Source organism: Hemicordylus capensis, chromosome 4 (assembly GCF_027244095.1).
Source record: "Hemicordylus capensis ecotype Gifberg chromosome 4, rHemCap1.1.pri, whole genome shotgun sequence".
Classification (NCBI taxonomy): domain Eukaryota; kingdom Metazoa; phylum Chordata; class Lepidosauria; order Squamata; family Cordylidae; genus Hemicordylus; species Hemicordylus capensis.
Window position 1 is genome coordinate 299746374 of NC_069660.1, and position 24601 is coordinate 299770974.

The 24601-nt window shown below is 43.8% G+C and overlaps 2 protein-coding genes across 2 annotated transcripts in view; one reads left to right on the top strand and one right to left on the bottom strand.

Moving 5' to 3' along the window:
• COLEC10 (collectin subfamily member 10) overlaps nt 1-17160 on the top strand; it is a 47737-nt gene extending 30577 nt beyond the window's left edge. Inside the window, exons 5-6 of the mRNA XM_053242724.1 lie at nt 6944-7039; nt 8085-17160. Of these exons, the coding sequence (XP_053098699.1) occupies nt 6944-7039; nt 8085-8476 (488 nt within the window). The 3' untranslated portion in view covers nt 8477-17160. The remainder of the gene's footprint in view (nt 1-6943; nt 7040-8084) is intronic.
• The window catches only part of TNFRSF11B (TNF receptor superfamily member 11b), a 172954-nt gene that overhangs the window by 139776 nt on the left and 8577 nt on the right, over nt 1-24601 (bottom strand). The gene's annotated exons all lie outside the window — the stretch shown is intronic.

A 24601-nucleotide genomic window follows, 5' to 3' on the forward strand; every position in this document is an offset into this window, starting at 1 on the left:
AACAGCATTTGAGAGACCAGGGAGAGGCTGGTGGGGGGGAGGGGAATTGCTCGAGACACACACCCCACTACTGCAGCAGCACCCCTGAGGCCACGGAAGCCCTCAGCAGTGGTAAGTCCGCCTTCCCCCCCAAAAAAAGAAAACAAACCTGGAACTGGCCCCTAACTGATCCCAGTCCTGGGGGGGTTCAGCTCGAGCTCAAGCCAAACTGGGCCTGGTCCTGCTTGAGGGTAAGCCCCTGAACCAGACCAGTTCGAATGCGAGCTGGCTGAACCTCAAAACAGCTCACATATCCCTACTGGCAGGCCACTGTGTGAAATAGGGTACTGGTCCTAGATAACCCTTGGGCCTGATCCAGCAAGGCTTTTCTTATGTTCTTAGGAGATGCCAGGCATTGAACCTGGAATCTTCTGTTTGCAAAGATGTCCTTCCATTGAGCCATGGGCACTTCTGTTGAGCTACTTTTACTGTAAAAAAGCAGCCATATGGGGGTCTAGTTCAGATCAAGTGCATGGCACAGAGGTCAAGGGTGTTTAACCTTGACCTCCATGCTGTTTTCTTGCTGAAACGACACCTCCCGAAGCTGCTATAGACATAGGCAGAGCTAGAGGGAGACAAGCGGGCAAGTGGCCCCCAGACACATTACACACACCCCTGCCAGCTCCTCATTGCTGGATCCCTGGTTAACTTGAAGGAAAAGCACTTTTCACATATTCAGAATGTGTTTGTTTATTACCATCAATCAGTATATATTGTTGCACATGTTCCCCTCTTCCCCGAGCAGTGGGAAGTTCCAGAATCCACTTCTCAGATCCTGGCATGCTCTGGAGGAGAGATCCGTGCAGGCTTACTGTGTCTTTGTAATATTTGGCTTGCTTACAAGTACACAAGGCGAGCTTTAGATGGAGTTGATGTAAGAGAGCACTCCTTCAAGCAGCAGCAGCAGCAAGTTACACCAGATCCCCAGAGAGGAAACTCTGCTCCCTAAGGTGCTCAGCTCCCTGCCCAGGTTCTTCATTCCATCGTCTCCAAAACTCAGCCTCTTTCTGTCTCACACCCAGCCTGTCACAAGCGGCTTCCTTTGTTCTTCCTTTACACTGGGGATGTGGGGGGGATGAGTCACCTGATACTCTCACATCAGCCCCTCCCATCAGATGGGTACTTGCCATGTTCCAAGAGTTTATGACTTCCTCATCAGAATACTCCACAGTAGGGTTGCCATTTTCTGACTCCTCAAATCTGAGCACGCTAATTTGCATATTGTGCCAACTGGCTTGCAAATAATTTGCATATTATGGAGATTAGAATGTGCATTTCCAGTTGACTTTTATTTGCTCTGGACATCTACTAACAATAGTTGGGGGAAATATATTTGCCTGACCATTTTCCTTGACATATTAACAGCAGCAATAGAACAACAACAACAAAATGCACAGCCTTTCTGCTAAGGCTGCAATTCTGTACACACTTACTTGAGAGAAGATCTGATTGAATCCAGTAGTGCTTGCTTCTAAGTAGGCATTCACAGAATGTCAAGCTGAAGTCCTTAAACATTACAATGCATAGCCTGGTAGGCAGTGATTTACATAAAAAAAACAAGCTATCCTCTCAACTGCCCGATAGAGATCCCCTGGTGATTAAAAAAACAAAGGCAACATTCCTCAGGAGATTATTGTACTTGCGAACCTTGCTTTACCTGCCTTAATCCAAGCCCAGAGGTTCAGCAGACTAGTGATGGCACATTTTGCTCCATAACTCAACTTCTACAAGGGCTGGAGCTTAGCTAAAAAAAAAAAAAAAAAAAAGCTGACATCTGGGGGAATCTGGATGGGCCAAGCAATCTGGGTGACATGCCTAAAATCTGGTTACTACCAGGAAAATCAGGAGAGATGGCAACTCTACTCCATGGCCATTCGTTCTCCCACTCAAAGACATCCACTCGCCTTGTGGACTAGCCGTCAGCATTCTGCCAAACAAAGAGGTGGCCAAGGAGCCATTACTTAATCTGTAACACAATATACTTTAAAGCATCGATATATATCAAGACCAATTCCTGCCAAGGCCCACCCAGACTCTGACACGGAGCAGACTCTCTTGCAAGAGGATGAGCAGGCCCTACCCAAGACCTCTGTCCTCTATGAAAGCCTCCTAGATCCACCAGTTTCTGAGCAGCCCAAGATTCTTGTCCCTCCTGCAGTGTCCCCCTTGGAGGAGCCCTGAAGCTCTAGAGACCCATTGCCGCCCAGCAAGGCCCCTATCGTATCCCCAGAACCCCCTCCATCATCCCCAGGTCCCCAGGAGAAGAATGCTAGGCTAGGGTCAAACTCCAACACCAGAGGTGAAGTGCTCACCTGAGTCCGCTGAGCCTCCTTCCCAATTGGTCTGTTTGGGAGGAAAGGAAGGCCAGCTCAGGTGCTGCTTTGGATTGGGGCCAGCCTGAGCTCCAGAAGGGGGTGGAGCTCCTGGCTCCAACATGACCCCAGGGCAGAGCTATAATAGGGGAGACGGATTCAAAGAACCCAAGATGCCCTGCGTCCAGGAGCCGCCGAGCATCCAGGAGGAGCTGCCAATCTCCCCCCTCCCCCTGGCTGGGGCTCCTGCCACTGCCACCGGTGGCCACCTGCTGCTGCTGCCAGCCACCTCCTATGGCCATTCGGCTGGGTCCCAGGCCCATCCTCCTTCCATCAGCCGGGCTCCTGGCCAATGAAGGGAGGGCACTCATGTGCTCCTGATGGGCTTATGGGAGGACAGTGGGCTTGGGAGCAGGTGGCAAGAAGCGGAGGCAGCTGGTGGCAGCAATGATGGTGGGGGCACCAGACAGACAGGCAGGCAGCCAGCGGCAGAGGGGAGGCAAACATGGGGAGGAGTGAGAGGGGGTGCATGTATGCTGCTGCCATGAGTGGGCACCACCCTGAGTGGGGAGGCTGGCCTTGTTCACGATGTGAATGCAGGTCCAATCTCCCCTTGCTATGCCTCTACAATGACCCCTCAATTTGCAGCCGGCCTTTGCTGGTCCAACAGCTCTTTCATCAAGCTCCTGTCTTCAGTTGCTGCATTGCATAAAAATATGTTCATGTGCGTATATTCCCTACATGTGGCTTTCAAAATAAAGAGCTGTGGTATAACACGTCTCCATTTTTTTACAGCTTGAAAACATGTTTCTTTTTCTTATGAATGAAACTGTGGACTTATTTATTTTTTATCAACAAAAAACAAAACAAAAAACTACGCCTTGATTGAAATTTGTTGGAACTACCATGGCTCTGTGGTCGCCAGAAGTCGAAACCGACTTGACAGCACACTTTACCTTTACCATGGCTAACAAACATTTTGGGCAGATCCCTAAGATTCGGCATCAACTGAGGGCTTCAACCCTCAGTTAAAGATTTGGCATCAACTAAGGGCATCAGCTTTAGGGAGGTAGAGAAGAGAGTGCTTCTGAGCATACACAAAGGCTCCGTTAATGTAGATGAAGCCAATTATATGTTCAGTGTGAGTCTTGATATTGAAAGTAAGTTACCAAGTTAAAACGTGGCATAAATGCAATCTAGTTTCTGTTTTCTTAATATGCTGAATATGTGAAAAACAATACGCCTTTTTTGACACGTAATCAACCCATCTAATGCCAGTGTTTTCTTAAGGGCATTCACGTTTATTCTTTAAATACCTGTTAACATTTTCACTAAAGAGGAGTAAGTATTGCGCAAACAAAGACTCTTGCATAACTCTAGCCCCTTCCTTCCAATAGGGGAGTAGAAAGTGAGCAGTAATAATAAGCATAGATTTTGCCAGAGCACAACAGAACTCAGGTCCAGCTCAAAAGGCTGCAAACTGCAGTCACTTCTTATTGGTCCTGCTTGATTGTGCACACAGGAAAGTGGACCTGAGAGTTGGTCCCCAGCAGTCTCCAATAAGCATAAATTGCCATCATGTGGCCATGATGTACTGTGGAGGCCCAAACGACAGCAGAAAAAAAGTCAGGGCCAATCAGAGGGGGACCCAGGAGGGCCATTTGGCCTGGGACTCAAACTCAAAGGGGGCCTCAGATTTAGACACTAGTCAATTTTGGGGCATTTGATAAGTTCCGCAACTTGCTTTTATGTGCTTCACTATCAGGAGTCTTGTTCTGTTCAACAATGGGACAGGAGCATTTGAAGGGCTTGCCACGCTTAATATCAACTGTGACACTGCACAAAAAACTAGATTTCCCCTCAATGATTAGTGCATTTACACACAAAAAAGGCTTGAAAAGCATTTGTTAAATAAAAAACAATTATTCAAATTATGTCTCACTATTTTTTTGGTGCCTCATTTGTTTCCATGTGCCATTTTAAACTTTCATTATAGCTAGGGGCCTCAAAAGTTGGAAGTTGCCCAGACTTCTCTTATCTGGAATACTGAGAGGGCCAGTGGCAAAGTAGAAACCACCACCACGACCAAAACAGTAACAAGAGAGGGGTTTTTTTAATTTAAAAAACTATCTATTTTCCATTTTGTCATTTAAAACACTCCAAACAATAACATAAACAATGCATCATAAAACTACCAAACAAAACCCAAAATCCAGCACTACTGATATCAAAAAGGGCACAGAATATACCCATATAATTTTAAACTTAAAATGTTTCCCAAAATAAATATATTTAATTGCTTTGGCCTAGTATAAGGGGACTTAGAATTGTCAATAAAGTTAATAATATAAATCCACCTTTTCTTTTAAAAAAATTCTGTAACTCACACTCAAAGATGCTTTAATCTGTAAGGATAATTTATCCTGTATTAAGATTCCCCATATTTTTCCAAACCATTCTCTTTTTCCTGGTGGTCTTCTCTCCCCTCCCCCCCCACCAATTAGAGGCAATTTAAAATGTGCTGATATTAATAACAAATATTCTGCAAACCTAGGTCCTTCTGCAAATCTGAGGCTTTGATTCCTCTTAAGTCATTCAGTAAAAGAGAGTTTTATTTTGAAAATCTTCCAACCCTTCAAAATCCCAGTGGGGGTTAGGACCATAGTTCAATGAAAGAACGCCTGCTTTGCATGCAGAAGGACAAGGTTCAGCCCACCACCCCCCCCGGCATTTCCAGCACAGCTAAGAAAGACCGCTGTCTGGAGAGTTGTGACCAGTCACAGTGGCTCAGTGGACTGACTCAGTAGAAGGCAGCTTCATATGTTCATATTTGTTGTGTCGGGGAGTAAATATTGCATGTGGTAGGCTAGGCAGACAAAGTATTGTCTGAACTCGCCAGAAACCCGTACTTGTGTACAGATGCCTGTATGCATGTACAACGTAATGTCTGACTAGGGCTACCATTGTGCAGTAATTGTTGACTCACAATTTGGTTCCGTGAATCAATGCTGCTCTTACCCTCTAGAGGTTTGCAAGTTTAAAACTCCAAACAATCTGAAATAAAAAATTGTTATAAAAGATATACGGCACTATACATCTAAATAACTGATGCAAACTGCATGGTATAAGAGGATCCAGTAGATTTGGGAAGATGTTCCCAAAGGCCATTGTGACTGGGATGATGGGAGTTGTAATCCAATGATATCTGGGGACCCGAGACAAGGAACTCTTTCTCCAGAGAAAAAAGCTTCTTCCAAAAGAAGTCTCTTTAGCATACAACCCTATCTCTTCTGTAATTGTTTTTATACATATTGTTTGAGTTTTCCAAAACACACCTCTGAGGCCTGGTTTAAACATGATGCCACCCAGCTGTTAACCAAAACATCTTACCCACGTGAGGTTCCACGCAACCTGGTTTAGAAGCAATGCCAGCTGCATGGATTCTCACAGGATTTTTTACATGCCCAGAGTCACCTTTAAACCAGCCTCAAATGAAGAGCTGGCCCTTGTACTTGAGGTGGGAAAGTTTACACAACCAGGCAGCCAGAAGAATCTGCAGCCTAGTTCTCACTGAAGTGGCAAACATATGCAGGTATGCCCACACCACTGGGCAGCAGAGGGAACTCACATGAAGGAATTATTTCCCATAACAGAAGATTCCTATGTATAGGTTCTAGCCCAACTTAGTCTAGCCTAGTTTTCTTTCTCCCTGATAACTGGTTTTCTGTGTGGAGTGATTTTGGTTGGTTGATTGATTTTATGGAAGAATTTTCAGTCATATGAGTCTCCAGTGCAGTCTGAAGCAGTATATAGTCACAATCGATATACTGCTTATAATTCATATAATATAGTCTGTTTATAGTCACAAATTGTGGTTATGTGATTTAATCCTCGACCTTCAACCATTTTAGTTTATTAATGCTTCTAACAACCTGATGAATCAGAGGTGTGAAAGAGCCAGAGGTTTTTAAAAGCCATTAAAATGTTAACCTGCCATTCCAGAGTATAGAACACTGGAAAACATTTGATGCAAGCTAGGGTTGCCATATTCAAGCTTTCCAAATCCAGGTGGCCTAATTTGCATATTATGCAGCAACTAATTTGCCATTTATTTATTTATTTATTTATTTGACAGATTTGTATATTTTCCCCTCCTTCACTGTCCTCCCATGTGATCGGATCCAGAGTAAAATCCGGGCAATCCGGGCAGCATGTTTGAAATCCGTGTAAATCCGGGTGGAATTTAACAGCCGGGTGGAGGAGCCAAATTCTGGGGGCTACCCAAAATTCCAGGGGACATGGCAACCCTCATGCAAGCAGAGTTAAGATTAGGGAGAATGGAGGAACAATATTCTGCTCATTTCCTTGGTCTCAATGAGTCAACAATTTTGGCCCTTTCAGCAGTAGTTAATTTCGGAAACTGATTTCTAAGCTTTGTATGCTGGAAACTGTCGCTGTGATTCTGAGTCATGCTAGGCATTTGACCATCCTAATTTATCTTGACTTAAAAATGCATGAATTTAAATGGGCTATATATGCTTACCCACCATGGTGCTTTGACAGTCAATATGTTTTTACCTGTATTGAGTTAGGTGCTGTCTGTGACTGTGGGAAGTATCGTAAAGTTGTTGGACAACTGGATATTAATGTTGCTCGACTCAAGTCTTCCATTACGTTTGTAAAAAATGGTATGTTTCGCCTCTTTCTACATTGTCTTCCATTTCTAGTGTGCTTGATATATGTCCCAACATGTAATATAATATAATGGTAAGTTGTAGGCCTCATTTTTGAGTATCAGCATCCCTATGGTCTGGGCAGTAAGGGCATTTGCCTCAGATGATTGTCAGGATCTTACCAGGAGCAATGGTACTTTCCTCAGAGTATTGGCAGGATCTCACCACAGTAATATGTCCTGTTCTGAGCACCATAGTTCAAAAAAGTTTAGGAAGAAAGATTCATAAAAAGCCTTGAGGTGACAGGAATGGGTAATTGCTAGAGGAAAAGCTGGATGTATTTAGCTAGGAGAAAACAGAAGTAAAAGAGAATGGGTATGTTAACAGTGTCCAGATATCTGAGAAATATATTACAATACATGTTGTACATGGGAGCAAACATCTGAAAACAAAACACAGATGGACCAATCTTATATTTGCTGTTCTTGTGTATTTAAAAGGAAAAAGTGGAAGCTTATACACATATTCATGACTGACAGAAAACATGCACATTTTGTACTCCACTATCTGAAACCGAGTACAAAATTAATTATAAAACTTTAAAAGGAAGTTGGAAAGAAAAGGACAAATGATTTCTCCATCTTGCCACTGAAGGAAGGATAAGAGGCAAAGGGCCTAAACTACAGGAAGGTAGATGTGGGTTAAACATTAGGTAGAATTCCTATGGGTAAGAGTAGTACATCAATGGAAAAAGATAAATTAGAGAGTGAAAGCTTGCCTTCTTTCTTTGCTGGAAAAAAATAGCCAAGAGATTTGAGGGGATTTTTGCCAAGGTGTGGTAGAATTCAGGGGTCAAGATCACCAGCACAGATTGCCAGTTGGTCTTGGCTCATTCCTAGTTATTTATAACTAGTATTTATGAGGTGACCCTTCTAAGCTCTAGCTATGCTGTTTGCTAGACCATTACAAGTTGGTTTCTTGAATTAAAGATAATACTATGGACATCCCAAAAGGACTAGTAATTTTTTAAAAAACAACTTTCCCCCCACTCTTTCCCAAGTGTTAGCAGGAATCAGGGAAACAGAAGAAAAATATTATTATATTGTGCAGGAAGAAAAGAGCTACCGGGAAGCTCTCACTCACTGCAGGATTCGAGACGGAATTCTCGCGATGCCAAAGGATGACGCTGCCAACGCAGTGATCTCTGACTATGTCTCCAAGAGTGGCCTCTTCCGAGTCTTTATTGGGATAAGCGACATGGAGAAGGAAGGCCAATTCGTATATGCTGACCGTACACCTTTGCAGAACTACAGCAACTGGAAGGAAGGGGAGCCACAGGACACCAATGGGCAGGAAGACTGTGTGGAAATGCTCAGCACTGGGAAATGGAATGATGCAGAATGTCATGTTGCTATGTTCTTTGTCTGCGAATTCCCAAAGAAGAGAAAGTAGGTGCCAGCTGGCACCCTTGGGGCATTCTCTTTTGATCAGCTATAGAGAAAAGTCCAGAAGAAGAACTTGGTTCCAGTGTAAGGACATTGCTCTAACATTACTGTATTTACCTGAATCCAAGACTAGGTTTTTTCCCCAAGTTTTTTCAATAACTTTTTATTCGATTTTTCCACAACTTAAGACACACACACGCACACACAAAAAGAGAAAAAGAAAGAAAGAAAAAGAAAGAAAGAAAAAGAAAGAAAGAGGACTTCCATTTCATCATTAGAACAAGTATCAGTTACAATACCCAAGTCTTGCCTGCCAAGTTTTTTGATATTATCAGGAGGTCATCTTACATTCAGAGTCCTGTTCCTTTTGTGTAAATGAAAGTATAAGTGTATTTGACCTCTGCTTTTTAAGGGGATTGTCTTAAATTCAGTCATCTTTGTTTCAGGTGAATACAGGTATAATTCAATGCTACCATCTTAAACTACAGAACCCCCAACTGGTTTAAGAGTACAGTTTAAGGCAGAGATTTGCTCCTTCTGCTACTGTAAGTCCCTATGTTGGGTGGGTCTGTCTGCACCATCTTCTTCAAGCTTCAAGTCCTCACTGTTATCTCTTCCTTTTGCATCTCTCCTCCCATCTCTTGGCTTCCTCCACTTTGCACAAGCTCATCTAGCTGTGTGCAGGCCTGGTGATAGGCAGCCCATTGGCAAATGTGAAGGGAGCCATGAGAGTCAGAATCACACGTGAATCGAGAGAGGGCTCCTGCAGTGTGGACGTGACTTTATATGTCAGCAACCTTTACAATATTAATTTTTTGACAGCCCAGTCCTCCTAACCAGGTTTACTTGGAGGTTTGCCCTCTGAGTCCGATGGAGCCTGGACCTCGTATACCAGGCATGCACAACATAAGGCCCATGGGCTGGATTCGGCCCACAAGGACTATTTTACTGGTCCCCAGGTATCCTGCAGCAACACAGGAGCTGGAAATTGCTTCATAGAGCCATCCTGTGCATGCTGTCTCAGAATTATGCTCCATGGTGTGCCCAGTGGTGGCGCAGTGGTAAAACTGCCGCCCTGTAACCAGAAGGTTACAAGTTCGATCCTGACCAGGGGCTCAAGGTTGACTCAGCCTTCCATCCTTCCGAGGTCGGTAAAATGAGTACCCAGAATGTTGGGGGCAATATGCTAAATCATTGTAAACCGCTTAGAGAGCTTCGGCTATAGAGCGGTATATAAATGTAAGTGCTATTGCTATTGCAGTGAGGCTTACTCCCATGTAAGCATGCCTAGCATTGCAGCCTGAAAGCAACAACAAATTTACAACTCATGCAAAAGAATCTGGGAGTCAAATGTTGAAGCAGAAGAATAGACTGGTCCATGTGGAGGTAACATTTTTGAACATCTGCCTATATGAAAAAGAAATGCAAAAAGAAACCAGCAAAGCATGTAAAGGTCTATGCTAGAACACTTTTTATCTCATGTGCTAGTATTCTACATGCATGGAAGTTTAAAAACCAAACCAAACATGGGACAGCATTCAGAAGTTATATCCTTCACCTGCAGCCTGAAGTAGTACAGTCCCTTCTACCAGCTCGTGGGGGTGGGGGTGGGGGCTTCTGCAAAGCCAGCCTTGCTTCCTAGGAGGCATGTTTGGGGACACAGCCTTACTCTGGTGGTCTGATGTCAGTGTGATCATTTCTATGGCTTCAGCCTGCGTACCATATGCTATCTAATGTCCTGCATCACAGGATTATTGTGTGGGCAAAACAGAGGCTATGAAGCACATTGCAAAATAAAAGGTTGCATCAGGGCATATCAAGGTTGTAGTGAGCTCTGGAGGTTAAAAGTGAAGATGCTTACCCCCCTACTCACCCCACACCACACCACTGCCTTCAGAGAGCCACGAGTGGTGGTGGGGGAGCAAAAGCAAGCTGCCACCCAGTTGGTGGGTCCCCCCCCCGGGGCTCATAGACATCCCCCACCCCCGGTTCAATTGTGGCTACACCCCTGACTTGCCTTATATACGACAAGCAACACTAGTAACAATATTGGATAAGATGGCTCTTCTCTACAACCAGCTGGAGATAGCAAAAAACTCCACCCCTTTCTGTTTTAACTGGGGGTGGGTGGGTTGTGGCCCTGCTTTCCTCCTTAGCACCCTGCACCAGGAGGTATTTAATTTACCACAATGGGGTGTAGTAAATGAATAGAGGAAGTTGAATCACAAGTTGGACTGGGAGTCACTGATTGAGTCACCAGCTTCCTGGGATGGGTGCTGAGTACTTGGCATCATTTGGACAAATTGGCACTGTTGGCAGAGGTGTTGAAAGAGAGGAGAGGAGTGCCCCCCACTCCCCGCGGCTTACAATTAGCAGCAACAACAGCATAATAAAAGCCAATTGTTTTCCAAGTCTAACTGGGCTTTTCTCAGAAAGATCCCACTGCAGGCAACACAAAAACAAAAAAGAGAGAAGAAAAATGAAGGCGTCACCTGTTGGGTGCTGGGTTAGTTGTACACATTGCTTGTAATTGGATCGGGTATGTGCTTACTCAGCCGTAAGTCCCACTGAGTTCAATAGGGCTTAGAGTACTCTCCTAGGTAACACAACTAAAAGTAATTCAGCCAAAGATGAGGCAACGAAGAGCCTCTGAGCACACCTAACCCAGCTGCTTTCTTGTCCAAATTTACCAGTCATGAAATCTGAGTTGTATGGCCTGGCCTGATCCTTACCTCTGTACTCATAGCTTTTGGGTAATGGTGGCAGAATGGCAGTCTCTGGAGGACAGTGTGCCAAGGACTTCTGAAACCTGGAGCCAGATTGGGGTCTTGCACTTTGGGTACTCCTTCTCCATCAGCTTCACTGTGGAAATCTAGCCTTGAACTGCAGAACAACTGGACTGTTTCAGAGGGGCAGTTGTGTGCGTCTGGGCCCCTGGGGTACATATACAAGGTCTTGTGGCCCCTTAAAGGCCAACATGTTGATTGCAATGAAGCCATAGACCATCTGAATTAATCTTCCTTTCTACTAACACCTGAAATCAGGCCTGGATCAGTGATATGTTCCCTTGGTGTGGTTTAAGAACAAGAAGGGAAGAATGTCAACAGGGAAGGAGAAAAACTCATAAAAGGCTAGGGAAAATTCTTACTATTCCCAAACAGTGGCTGACATGAAGCACAGTGTTATAGTGATGCTGTGTACTGTGTTGGGGCAAAGCTACTTCAGTCTTATCTCTTAAGGGCTGACCCACCATTCAAACCAGTTATTACTGAATTTGAAAGAAACTTGAAATACCTTTAACAGAACACCAGGTAGCCAAAATACTTATTTTCTCCTGTAGTACTCACAGACTTAAGCCCTGTTCACATGTTCTGTTCAATGCACATACAGTCTGTGTGCAATATACACATATTCAGCTCCATACACATTTATTAACACATTCTGTTCAATGCACGTAAAGCTATACACTTCCTATCTGTATTCTGCATTTGAAGGAGCCTGTAGCTAGGTTTGTTTTTTAAACACAGTGCAGCCATTCCCACAAAAGTATGGGTTACAATAATAAATAAAGCCCTATTCAGACATTACATTGCACATGGATACAGGTATATCCACATGTATACCTGGATATCTGTATCCATGTGCAATGTAATGTCTGAATAGGGCTTTATTATTGTAACCCAACTTCATATGATAGACAACATTTTCACAAGTGAATCTTGTGAATTACCTTTGCTATGTTAAATTACCTCCCTAGTGCCATTTGTATTGATATCTGCTCATTCTTGATGGGCATGAAGCAGGCATATGTAATACAATTAAATATTTTAGCCAATGTAGGTTTCTCCTTTTGCATTAGAAACTAATTGGAAGTAAGAGTGATTTACAAAACCAAAACCACACATATAGAGAACTCCCATGTTGAAATACCCATGCTACAAATTTATTATTAGTTTTAACCACTTTAATGGGCACACTTTCCCAAAAGAATCCCAGAAATTGCAGTCTGAAGTGCTGAAAATCCTATTACAGATCACTGGCTTCCTCCCCACCCTGGACTACAACTCCCAGGGTTTCTTGGAAAGAAGGTACCTCCATTAAACCAGTTGATGTCTGCAGTAAAGACCTGCTCCTTACTATCCAAATGTCTTAGCTATCTCCCAGCCAATTCAGCAAGGCAAGGTCATACAGTGCATTGTGTTCATAAATGTGTTTGGGCTTCCTCTTTCCTCAAACATTTCAGCTGCTAATCTTGTCCAAAGAGCAATGTCCCCCAGTTCCTTGCACTTCTTTGGTTCCAGTTAGCCATCTGCCTCCTGTACACATTCCTGTTCCTGCAGCCAAAAGTGGTGAAATACCTTCACAAACTGTTTTTACAATAATTCTGTACAGGCAATTGTATGGTTTCCCAGTAGCAAAACAAGATAATAGATGTACAGTGCATGTATACTCATACCTGTCTATGCCTTTGCAATATAATATAGAAAGAAAGAAAATGATTTTTGCATTACAGTTTATTCAGTATGTTGTTGTTGTTGTTGTTGTTGTTGTATTTAGGATATACTTCTTTAAAAATAAAAGTTCTCAAGTCATTTACATAGCAAAAGGAATGAGAGGATGGTTCCCTGTTCCAAAGGGGCTCACAATCTAAAAATAAAAAAAGGAAGATATCAGCAAAACGCCACTGGGGAAAACACTAGCCCTGTTCAGATATTAAGCTGCATGAGTGTCCTATACTTGCACTCAGTTTATGGGTGCAGGACCCCAAATGCATGGTACAAATAGGAAACGCACTACTGTACCTGAGATCAACATAACATGCGAATAACTGTAACTGTGTACAGATCTGTACCTATGTACACTATATACTTGTACACGTGCTGAACATAATGTGTGAATAGGGTTACTGTGCTGGGATGAGTAGGGACAGTTGTTCTCCCCTGCTCAATACAGCTCCCAAGTTAAAAATTGTTCCTTTGTCCAGTTAGCAAGTGTTAATTATACAGTCAGATTCAAAACTGCATTAGTAATTTCTTTGGCTTTTTTCCTTGGTATCAAGCAGAGTCACCCTTGTTGACAGAGAAATAAGAACAGCCAGGCCCAAGGCCCATCCAGTCCAGCATCCTGTTTCGCACAGTGGCCCACCAGATGCCCCTGGGAAGCCCCCAGGCAAGAGGTGAGGGCATGCCCTCTCTCCTGCTGGTGCTCCCTGCAACAGCAAGAGAGAGGGCATGCCTCTGAGGCTGCGGTGCCTTTGAGGCTGGGATGGTCAAAGGCAGGAGACAATTGATCTGTATTGATAAGAGGTTTGTGTGGAATGTGAGAAAACTACAGGCTGTAGTGCAAGCATATTTTTCAGATCTCATTGCCTGCCTACTTCTCTGCTCATCTGCCCCACCCTATATATTCCCCAAAACATATCTCCATGTTCAAGTTTTGTCATGCAGTTCTGGAGCCAACATTTCACTCTCTGATTTTCATTTAAAAGGGTGGAGTACTTAAGAACTTGCACAGTCTTGTTTTGCAGAGAATAATATACCAGGAAGTTTTTCACTCCTGGCTTTTACTTCGCATCTCCTTTGGAATGGAGGGGGTGCGTTCACATATCAACCAAATTTACCCTGAAGTCCCTGCGAGTTATCGGGGAGAATTTCACACCCAATTCTTGGTTTTTGTTGCATGTTAGATTGCATGTTTATTGCATTTTATATCCAGGGTAAAAATTGCATGTTTATTGCGTGTTTATTACGATTTATATCCGAGGGAAAAAATCCACTATTTGTATCGGTTTTGGGGTGCAACTTCAAACTTGCAGTAAAGCATCTTGGTAAAATGTCTGGGAAAGCTCCAGGAAGGAATAGTAAAGTGAACTAGAGAGAAATTATTGACAAATATTACAGTGGGAATACAGGTGTGTGGAAAGGCATATATCCATTCTTAAGACATGAGTCAGTAGTGGATTTAAGCCTCTGTTTCATTTTCAGTATGTCCTTGGCATCTTGAAGCCAAAAACTACAGAGAGTCTGCAGACAAGTTGTGCTTGGTTTGTTCCCCACTTTTATAGCTGCTTCCCTCAAAAACACAAAGTAATCTTACAGTCTTATCTGAGCGGTTATTCAGAAACAACTCCCATTTTCTCCTCGTTTCCCTCCCTTTTCCTTTCTGATTCCACAAAGTTTTTCACACCCAGCTTTTAGTTTGCATCTCCTCCAGAATGGAGGGTGTGTGTTCACATATCAGCCAAATTTACCCCCAAAGTCCCTTCAAGCTATTGGGGCAGGAGCGTATCTAGGGTAGGGCAGGCAGGGCACGTGCCCCGGGCGCCGCTTGAAGGGGGGGTGCAATTTTTTTAAATGAAAAAGATCAAAATGGCCACCAAAAACAAAATGGCTACCACGCATGCTCAAATGGCCTCTGAAAGGCCCTAGTATCTGGGGAAAGTCAAATTCTCAATTTATTTTTAAAACTTATCTAATAGTGATGCTACAGTGCATAGTAAAGAATTAGACAGGCATTTCTGTTCAGTTTTCCAAGTACACTTCCACATAGTATTTGGTTATTTCATGAGCCCCAGCATACTGAAATTTGTAGTTTTCAAGCATTTTTGGGTCTGGCTACATCCACTGCTAAATAGTTTTTGAAATATTAAAAGATTAATGAGCTTGACTAGTATTTTTGAGCTGATATTATGGCAAAGTTATCTGAAAGACGGGTGTCAAGATGTTTGGACAGGGGCGCAATTTCAGTGCTTGCCCTAGGCGCTATTTGCCCTAGATACACCTCTGTATTGGGGACCACTTCACACACAATTCGGGTTTTTCAGTGTGCATTAGAGTGTAGAGTGTATATCCGGGGTAAAAAAAAATCTACTTTTTTCATCAATGTTTTGGGGCAACTTTGAACTTGCAGCAAGTAAACCCGCAGTAAAGCCTGCTGTCTGGGAAAGCTGCACCAACCCCCACCCACCCGCTCTACAGGATCCCCAATGGGACAAACTTATAAATAACAAAACATAAAAGAGACTCGATAGAATACAACACCCACCAATCTAAGTTCTAAGCACTGAGTTTTTCTAATGATTCGGTAACAAGCAAGAAAGAAAGAAAGAAAGAAAGAAGCTGTTATTAGTTGTCTGCTGTGTGCTGATCACACATAATACAGTCATATGTGTTTCACTCTTATCTTAAAATTATGCATAAAAGTTAACAAGTTACAGCTCCTTGCACATGATGCATAACTTCTACTCCCCCGTGAGAGGGAGACAAGCTAACTAGAAGAATGCAGACTAACTGGCTTCTCCTTTGACAAAAGAACATGAGAAATCAAACCGGTTTGCTTCCTTTGGGATTAAAACATGCTTGATCAAATGCTTACCAGCTCCATTGATACCAGAGTCTACATTTCATAAGCTGGCTGGGACTGGACCCATGTTCTGCAGCCTTGTAGCAGTACTATTGATGATATGAATGTGGAAGCAATTTTATAAAGTTTCAGGTTTCCTTGTTTAGATAGCTGAGTAAATAAAATACTGAGGCTTAGATCCAAAGATCCCTTTGCTCTTTGCAGGGGAAACTCCTTCTGTCAGAGAAAGAGAGCCTTGGGATCCAATCCTGAAAATATAAAATACTCACATATACCATATATACCTGAACAGAAGAAGACAACCCTGCATTTAAGACAACTCTCAAAAATTCAGGTTGAATACAGGAAGAGGACTGAATTTAAGACAACCCTGATTTCTCACATCAAAGAACTTGGGGAAAACCTAGTCTTGGGTTCAGATAAATAGCTCATCAGCAGCATTACCTTTCCAGAGCAGAAGTAATTCCTTCCTTTCCTCCCTCCCTCCTTCCTTCCGGTGGGACACCATGCTCCTACAGACAGTCTGCTGACAAGAAATCATCGCCAGAAACTGACATCAAGAGCAACCTAAATGCAAAAAAAAAAAAAGAACCTACACTGATTGATGATTAAGTGCCATCAAGTCGGTGTCGTCTCTTAGGGACCACATAGATTCTCTCCAGGATGATCTGTCTTCAACATGGCCTTTAAGGTCTCTCAGTGGTGCATTCATTGCTGTCGTAATCAAGTCTGTCCACCTTGCAACTGGTCTTCCTCTTCTTCTCTTTCCTTCAACTTTCCCCAGCATTATGGACTTCTCAAGGGAGCTGGGTCTTCGCATAATGTGTCCGAAGCATGATAATTTGAGCCTGGTCATTTGTGCCTCAAGTGAAAATTCTGGATTGATTTGTTCTATGATCCATTTGTTTGTTTTCCTAGCTGTCCATGGTATCCTCAAAAGTCTTCTCTAGCACCAGAGTTCAAAAGCGTCAATGCTTGTTCTGTCTTGCTTCTTCAAAGTCCAGCTTTCACATCCACAGAGATCCATTTTTGCTCTTTAAAGTGTTATTAAGTATTTATATACCACTTTTCTACAAAAAAGAAGTTCTCAAAGTAGATCGGATAGCAGGAACCATTCATAGTTGAAAAGCAGAATAATGGTAGAACAAATAAATGATATGTCTTTATCTACTGCTATTTAATTAATTGCATTTAATTTTTTTTTACTGGTAGTTTTAATGTATATTATACCCTGTATTGTATTTTTAACTGTAATCCACTTCAAGAGCTTAGGCATTTGAGCTGAAGCATTAAAAAATAAAATATAATAAAATTCACATTTGTATTCCACCTTTGCTACGATGAACTCAGCATTCATGGGGCTATCCCATGTTATCCTCACAACAACCCTATGAGGTAGGTAGGTATGAATGCACAGAGGATGGCACAATGTGGTTAGCTTGCCAACAAACTCACATTTACTACACTCACTCTAAGGGTCTATCACATGCCCATTTGGGTGCATGGCAGTGAGCAAACTTTGACCATGCTCTTTTCCAGCCATATCAACCTGTGGTGAGGCTCTTGTGATAGGAACATAGGAAGCTGCCTTATTTATTTTTATTTATTTTATTTAGCGAATTTGTATACCACCCACTACTGAAGTCCCTAGGTGGTTTACAGAAACCAAACCAAGAAATTCTAACAATTAAAACATAAAAATATCCAATTTAAAAACCCCAGAAAACTACCAAATAGCTAAAAAGCTTGGCTGAAGAGATGTGTCTTTAGCTGTTTCCTAAAAGCCAACAGGGATGGAGCAGCTCTAATCTCAGCAGGAAGTGTGTTCCACAGCTCTGGGGCAACTACAGAGAAGGCTTTCCTTTGAGTCATCACCAGAGGAACTGGCAGCACCCAGACGAACCGCCCCCTAAGATCTTAATAAGCTGTGGGGTTCATAACAAAGAAGGAGTTCTGTCAAATAACGTGAGCCCAAGCCATTAAGGGCTTTATAGGTAATAACCAGCACTTTGTATTTTGCCCGGAAACCTATTGGTAGCCTTATACCAAATCAGACCATTGATCCATCTAGCTCAGTATTGTCGACACTGATGGGCAGCAGATGGCAGGCAGCACACAGTAAGCAGATGGTCATGTGTATTGTCTACACTGACGGGCAGCAGACACAGACAGTCATGCCCAACCACAGGTTTTTCAAGCAGGAGTCTCTCCCAGCCCTACCTGGAGATACCAGGGAGTGAGCTTGGGACCTTCTGCAGGCAAGCATGCAGATACTCTTCCACTGAGCAACTGGCCCCATCCCCTAAGAGGATTATCTTGCAGCAGTCACATACTGTATAGTCACCCATCCAAATGCAAACCAAGGTGGACCCTGCTTAGCAAAAGGGACCAGCCATGCTCGATACCACAAGACCAGCTCTCCACCCCAGTATACGCAAGGCCACCATTTAGGGGTGTTGGGGGAGTGACCCCACTTCCTGTTGAGGACAACATGTGATTATTCCTCAGGATCACCTACATCCTGATATAGCCTGATCAGAGTTGCAAATAAATAAATAGACCTATGTATGTACTTGGAATGCATGCCAAAGGTACACATTCTTTGACTTAAACAGGAGGAGAGTGTCTGCTGACCGGCAACATTAAACCTTTGAGATGCTGCTATTAATACTCGTCAGAGGTTAGTTAATAAGGAATCTACTTTGTCTTAACTTTCCCAGTTTTAGATATAATTGTATTTTAAATTTTTATCTAATGTACTGTTTATATTGTGCTGGTCGGTGACCTCAACAATAAAGACTATGGACTATACTTTATGCCTTTTTAAAAAAAGCTTAGCTAGCATGCTGCACTCAGCTTGGTGCATCACAAATTGCACACACGCACCTATCCTGTACCTAGGACAGGGGACCCAGAAGAGCAAGTTTGGTCATGGCAGACCAGAAGGATGAGGGAAACGGTTGTCAAATCTGACTGAAGGTGTTCCTGGAGCTTTCCCAGGCAGCAAGCTTTACTGCCGAGTTTCTGTGAGGCTTCGGAGTAAGTTTGGCTGATATGTGAACACACACTTCCATCCCGGAGGAGATGCGAGCTAAAAGCCAGATGTGAAAAATTTCCTGGAGATTTCACCCACCCACCTATTTTCATTATGTATATTTATCATATTTCTATACTGCCTGATATAGACATCTCTAGACATGCAAAAATTAAGCTATAAGAATCTCCAGGATTTCTTTTAATAGTCTCCTGGAAGTTCATGCTGATTCCTGTCGAGACCAGGCCAGGGCCAGCTCTCCCTTGAGGCCAGGTGAGATGGTTGCCTCAGGCAGCAGTGTGGGGAAGACCACAAGGGTGGCAAAGGCTGAGCCTCCCACCACAGGCAGCATCCTACCATTACCCTGCTGGGTGCCTGCCATTCATGTCCCCCTCCTTGCCCTGGTGAGGACACTTCTTTCTCCTCTGACCTGACTGCCCCTGGCACCACGGTCTCGCTTCATGACAGCATCTGAGAGTCTGCGTATCACCATGCTGCCTTGGCATCATGCACTGAGAATGCTCAGGACCCACCCTCAGGTAGCGTGGGAGGAAGCTGTCTTATACCAAGTCCGATCCTTGGTCCATCCAGCTCAGCACGATCTACGCTGACTGGCAGCAGCTCTCCGAGGCTTCAGGCAGCCCTGAAACCAGCTCTTCCAGCCCTAGGAACATAGGAAGCTGCCACATACTGAGTCAGACCATAGGTCTATCTAGCTCAGTATTGTCTTCACAGACTGGCAGTGGCTTCTCCAAAGTTGCAGGCAGGAACCTCTCTCAGCTCTATCTCGGAGAAGCCAGGGAGGGAACTTGAAACCTTCTGCTCTTCCCAGAGCGGCTCCATCCCCTGAGGGGAATATCTCACAGTGCTCACACTTTGAGTCTCCCATTAATATGCAACCAGGGAGGACCCCTGCTTAGCTAAGGGGAAAAGTCATGCTTACTACCACAAGACCAGCTTTCCTCCAGTTCTCCCCTACCTGGAGATGCTGCCAGGGATCGAACCTGGGACCTTTTGCATGCAAAGCAGATGCTTTCCTGCTGAGTTATGGCCCCATCCTCTAAATGGCAGCAAAATGTATTGGGCCGCCCCTGCTCCAGGCCATTTCTAGAGGGATGGCAACCTTAATGAGGGAGTGCTGCTGAGGTGCATCCCACAAGGGCTCAGACCTGGTCCAGGGGTGAGCCCAAGCAAGAGAAGAAAGAAATAGGTCACTTATTTCTGTCTCTTCCTAACTGGGCTCTCCTCTGTGCCCGGGCTGAGCTTCTTTGGGTTCCACCTCAGCTGCACGCCCCCGTTCACCAATATAACGCCTCACCAGTCACTGAGGCTGATTCCCCAATCCAAAGGCTCCACAATTGCTGTTCTTAGCACGGCAAGCCAAGTACCAAGTGGGGATCAGGGTGTAGCTCAGTGGTACAGCATCTGCTTTGCATGCAGAAAGGCCCAGCTTCAGTTCTTGGCACCTCCTGATAAACAGAACAGCCCAGCTAGATCAGGCCCAAGGCCCATCTAGGAACATAGGAAGTTGCCTTCTACTGAGTCAGACCGCTGGTCCCTCTAGCTCAGTATGGTCTACACCAGGGCTGCTCTCAACTTTGGCCCGCCAGCCGTTTTTGGACTACAACTCCCATAATCCCCAGGCACAGTGGCCTGTAGCCAGGGATTATGGGAGTTGTAGGCCAACATCTGCAGGAAGACCAATGTTGAGCAGCCCTGGTCTACACAGACTGGCAGCAGCTTCTCCAAGGCTACAGGCAGGAGTCTCTCTCAGCCTATCTTGGAGATGCCAGGGAGGGAATTTGGAACCTTCTGCATGCAAGCAGGCAGGAGCTCTTCCCAGAGCAGCACCCATCCCCTGAGGGGAATATCTTACAATGCTTACACATGAAGTCTCCCATTGAAATGCAAACAAGGGCAGATCCTGCTTAGCAAAGGGGGCAATTCATGCTTTCTACTACAAGACCAGCTCTGTTCCCATCTAGCTGGGCATCCTGTTTCACACAGTAGCCCACCAGATGCCTCTGGGAAGCCCACAGGCAACTGCTGAGGGCATGCCATCTCTCCTGCTGTTGATCCCTTGCAGCAACTGGAATTTAGAGGCATCTTGCCTCTTAGACTGAAGATGGTCTATAGCCTTCAGCCAAATATCCATTGATAGACTTGTCCTCAAAATTCTTGGCAATCAATTTCATGGGATGACTGACCCCTGGTTCTAGTATTATGAGAGAGGAAGAAACAATTATCTATGCCCACTCTCTACTCCATGCATTATTTTATAGACCTCTATCATGTCTCCCCTCAGTCATCTCTTTTTCCAAAGTAAAAAAACCCCAGGTGTTGTAGCCTTGCCTCACAGGGAAAGTGCTTTAGGCCCCTGATCATCTTGGTTGCCCTCTTCTACACCTTATCCTGTTCTATAATGTCCTTTTTGACGTATGGTGACCAGAACTGTAGACAGTATTTCAAATGTGGCCACATCATAGAATTATATAAGGGAATTATGATCAGAGGCGTAACTAGGGAAAATGGCGCCCGGGGCAAGCACTGAAATGGCGCCCCCCGCGCCACAACATACTACATTATACTTAGGTTTTTCCTCACAAGTGCCCGCCGCCGCCACTAAGCCAGGCCACTGACTGGCCGCCAGGCGCCAGCAAAGCAATGGGGGGGGCGCGGGAGGGACCGCTCGTGGGGGATGGGCTGCCTACGCACTCCCTTGACTGCTGCAGCGCTGCTGCACTGAGCAGGAAACATTTGTATTAACAAAAAATTTAAAAAAAATTAAAAAGAATTTTTGTCATGTCGGCGCCCCCCATGTGACCAGAAAAGATGGCGCCCGGGGCACGTGCCCCCCCTGCCCCCCCTATAGTTACGCCTCTGATTATGATATTAGCAGTTTTCTTTCCAGGCCCTTCCTAATGATTCCAAGCACAGAATTGGCCTTTTTCACAGCTGCCACACACTGAATTGACACTTTCAATGAGCTGTCCACCACAACCCCAAGATCCCTCTCCTGGTCATTCACCAAAAGCTCACACCCCATCAGAGTATATGTGAAGTTGGGCTACACTTGCTAACATGGAATCACATTTGCCATTTTGTCGTACAAGCCCCCGCCCCCCCCCCCCCCCGGTTTGGAGATATACTTTTAGAGCGCCTCACAATCTGCTTTGGATTTCACTACCCTAAATAGTTTAGTGTCATCTGCAAATTTGACCACTTCGCTGTTTACCCCAACTTCTAGATCATTTATGAACAAGTTAAAGAGCACTGTTTCCAGTACAGATCCCTGGGCGACCCGACTTCTTCCCTCCATTGTGAAAACTGCCCATTTATTCCTACCATCTGTTTCCTGTCCTTCAACCAGTTACCAATTCATACATGACTCTGTCCCCTTAGCCCATGACTGCTATGTTTTCTCAAGAGTCTTTGACGAGGGACTTTGTTGAAAGCTTTTTGAAAGTCCAAGTATACTACATTGACTGGATCACCCTTTTCCACACGCCTGTTGATAGGGCTGGGAGAGACTCCAGCTTGAAAGCACACACAGCTCCCAAACCTGGATAGAACACAGTTTTTGATTGTGTGAATGACCTCCTTGCTGATCTATGTGTTTTTAACCACTGTATCATAACCTTGTTGGCTTATTTTGCTGGGCTTCTGTTTGTAAACTGTACCGGTCTGTGACTGTAATAAAGTATTGAATGAATGAAACCCTCACAGTTATCTGCCTGCAGTATTTAAGGCATCATGCCCTCCCAAGAAACTAATCTGTCTACAACTTTTGTCCAATTATTTAAAAAAAACATTATTAGGAGAAATCTCAAAGTGTAAGAATTGCTTTTACAAAAGCCACTCCATTTATCTGCCTGACATTTGGATGTCCTCAGAAGATGCTGCCATATTTGCAAGTTTCATCCTATCCTGTGGAAAAGTAAAAAAGTGATAGGCATTTTAGTAATTTCTTATTGTACTATAGAAAATTGTTTAAAGGTAGTCTGGAGAATCATTTGAGCAGAAAATTGTTTTACTGCTGTTATGATCTTGTGCTATATTGTTCATTCCCCAGTAATCGAAAGAGCACAAGAGCAGCAATTTAACTATACCACAGTGGCTCTCAAGATGTAATTTTTACAAGATCAAGTGCAGAACTGCTATATTGATTAGCAGGAGCAAAAAGGTAGACCCACATTAATCCAGGGACTTTTACATACAGCAGGCTTTACCGCAAGTTTACTGGGAGGCTTTATTGCAAATTCAAAGTTGTCCCAAAATACCATCGCAAATAGTGGATTTTTTTACCCCGGATATAAATCGGGCTGCACTCTAATGCACAGTAAAAAACCCGAATGCTGTGTGAGCTGCTCTCCGGTAACTCACAGGGACTTTGGGGGTAAATCTGGCTTATACGTGAACGCACTCCCTCAATTCCAGAGGAGATGTGAGTTAAAGGGCTTAAAGCCCTGTGTGAAAAACTTCCAGGTGACAGGAAAAGTGGTTTGTGGGAGTAAAAATATTTAATTAGGCCTGTCATCCAACTGAAAAGAAATCTTAACCGATTAACATGAGAGTTAGTCAATTATCAGTTAAATCTGTGTACAAAAGAATAAAAAACAAGAGTACTGAAGAAAAAAGTAGACATCCTTTGTTTGAAACACCTCCCATAGCTGGTCTCATCTTAAAGAACATGCCACCCAGCATGAGAGACGTGGAAATCTCTTCTAGAATGGCACTTACACACCCATGGCTTTTGCAAGTCCTTGTATTAAAAAATATCTCTTTTAAAAGTATTTAATATCAATCTGATACCCGGTTAATTGACAGCACCTTTTTAATCTATCAGCATGTTTTGAATCAGTTAATCTAACCAATCCATGATTCAGACCTTATTTTCATAACAGATACCAAGTTCTCATGCATAAAACATACCCATCCCTTACCCATCAGGAGATAATTCAAAACTAATTTTGACATCGAGTAAAATGCAGGCTTTTTCTGCTCAATGCTATAGGGTGACATCCCACCTGAGCAAAAATCAAGATAGTGGCATGGGACCTGTTTGTCCCAGCAGTTAGAAATTACCTTCTGGCTAAAGATGAGCAACCCTGCTCCATCATGCATGTATGTGCATATATCTTGAGGTGTGATTAAATAATACAGTATGTTCCATATGGTGGCAGAGAGAAGTTACAGTCACAAGGGTCTTCTTTGGTGTTTACAAAATCTCAGCAATGATGTTTGGTTAACACGAAGGTTTGCTATGTAATGAGTTGGAAGTCCTGGCCAAAATAAAAAGCCAGTAAAGACTGATTCATGACTGTGTGACTCAAGTGTTATGTTACCCCAGCTCAGTTGAATTTCAGGGCATATTAAAACTGAAACCAAGCAGCAGTGAATCAAAACACATGCATACCAGATTCTCTGGGGCGTACCTGAGACATGGGACTACTGTCCTAATGCCCCAAATAGGTGCATTATTGGCTAAACTGCTCAGTTAAAATAGATTTACAGCCACTGTGTGCAACCAGAATGCCACAGAACAGCTGCCACCTACAAAGGAAACCTGTCCAACAACATTCCTCCTTCGCCTTTCTTCATCAGAAGCTTTGGACCTGATCCAGCAGGTATTATTGCTGATCATGTGTGGAGATGAATTTCAATTCCATTGGATCATTGTTGTTGTTGTTTTGTTTTCAATAAACTGGAACGGGCTGAACCAACAGACCCAACCAA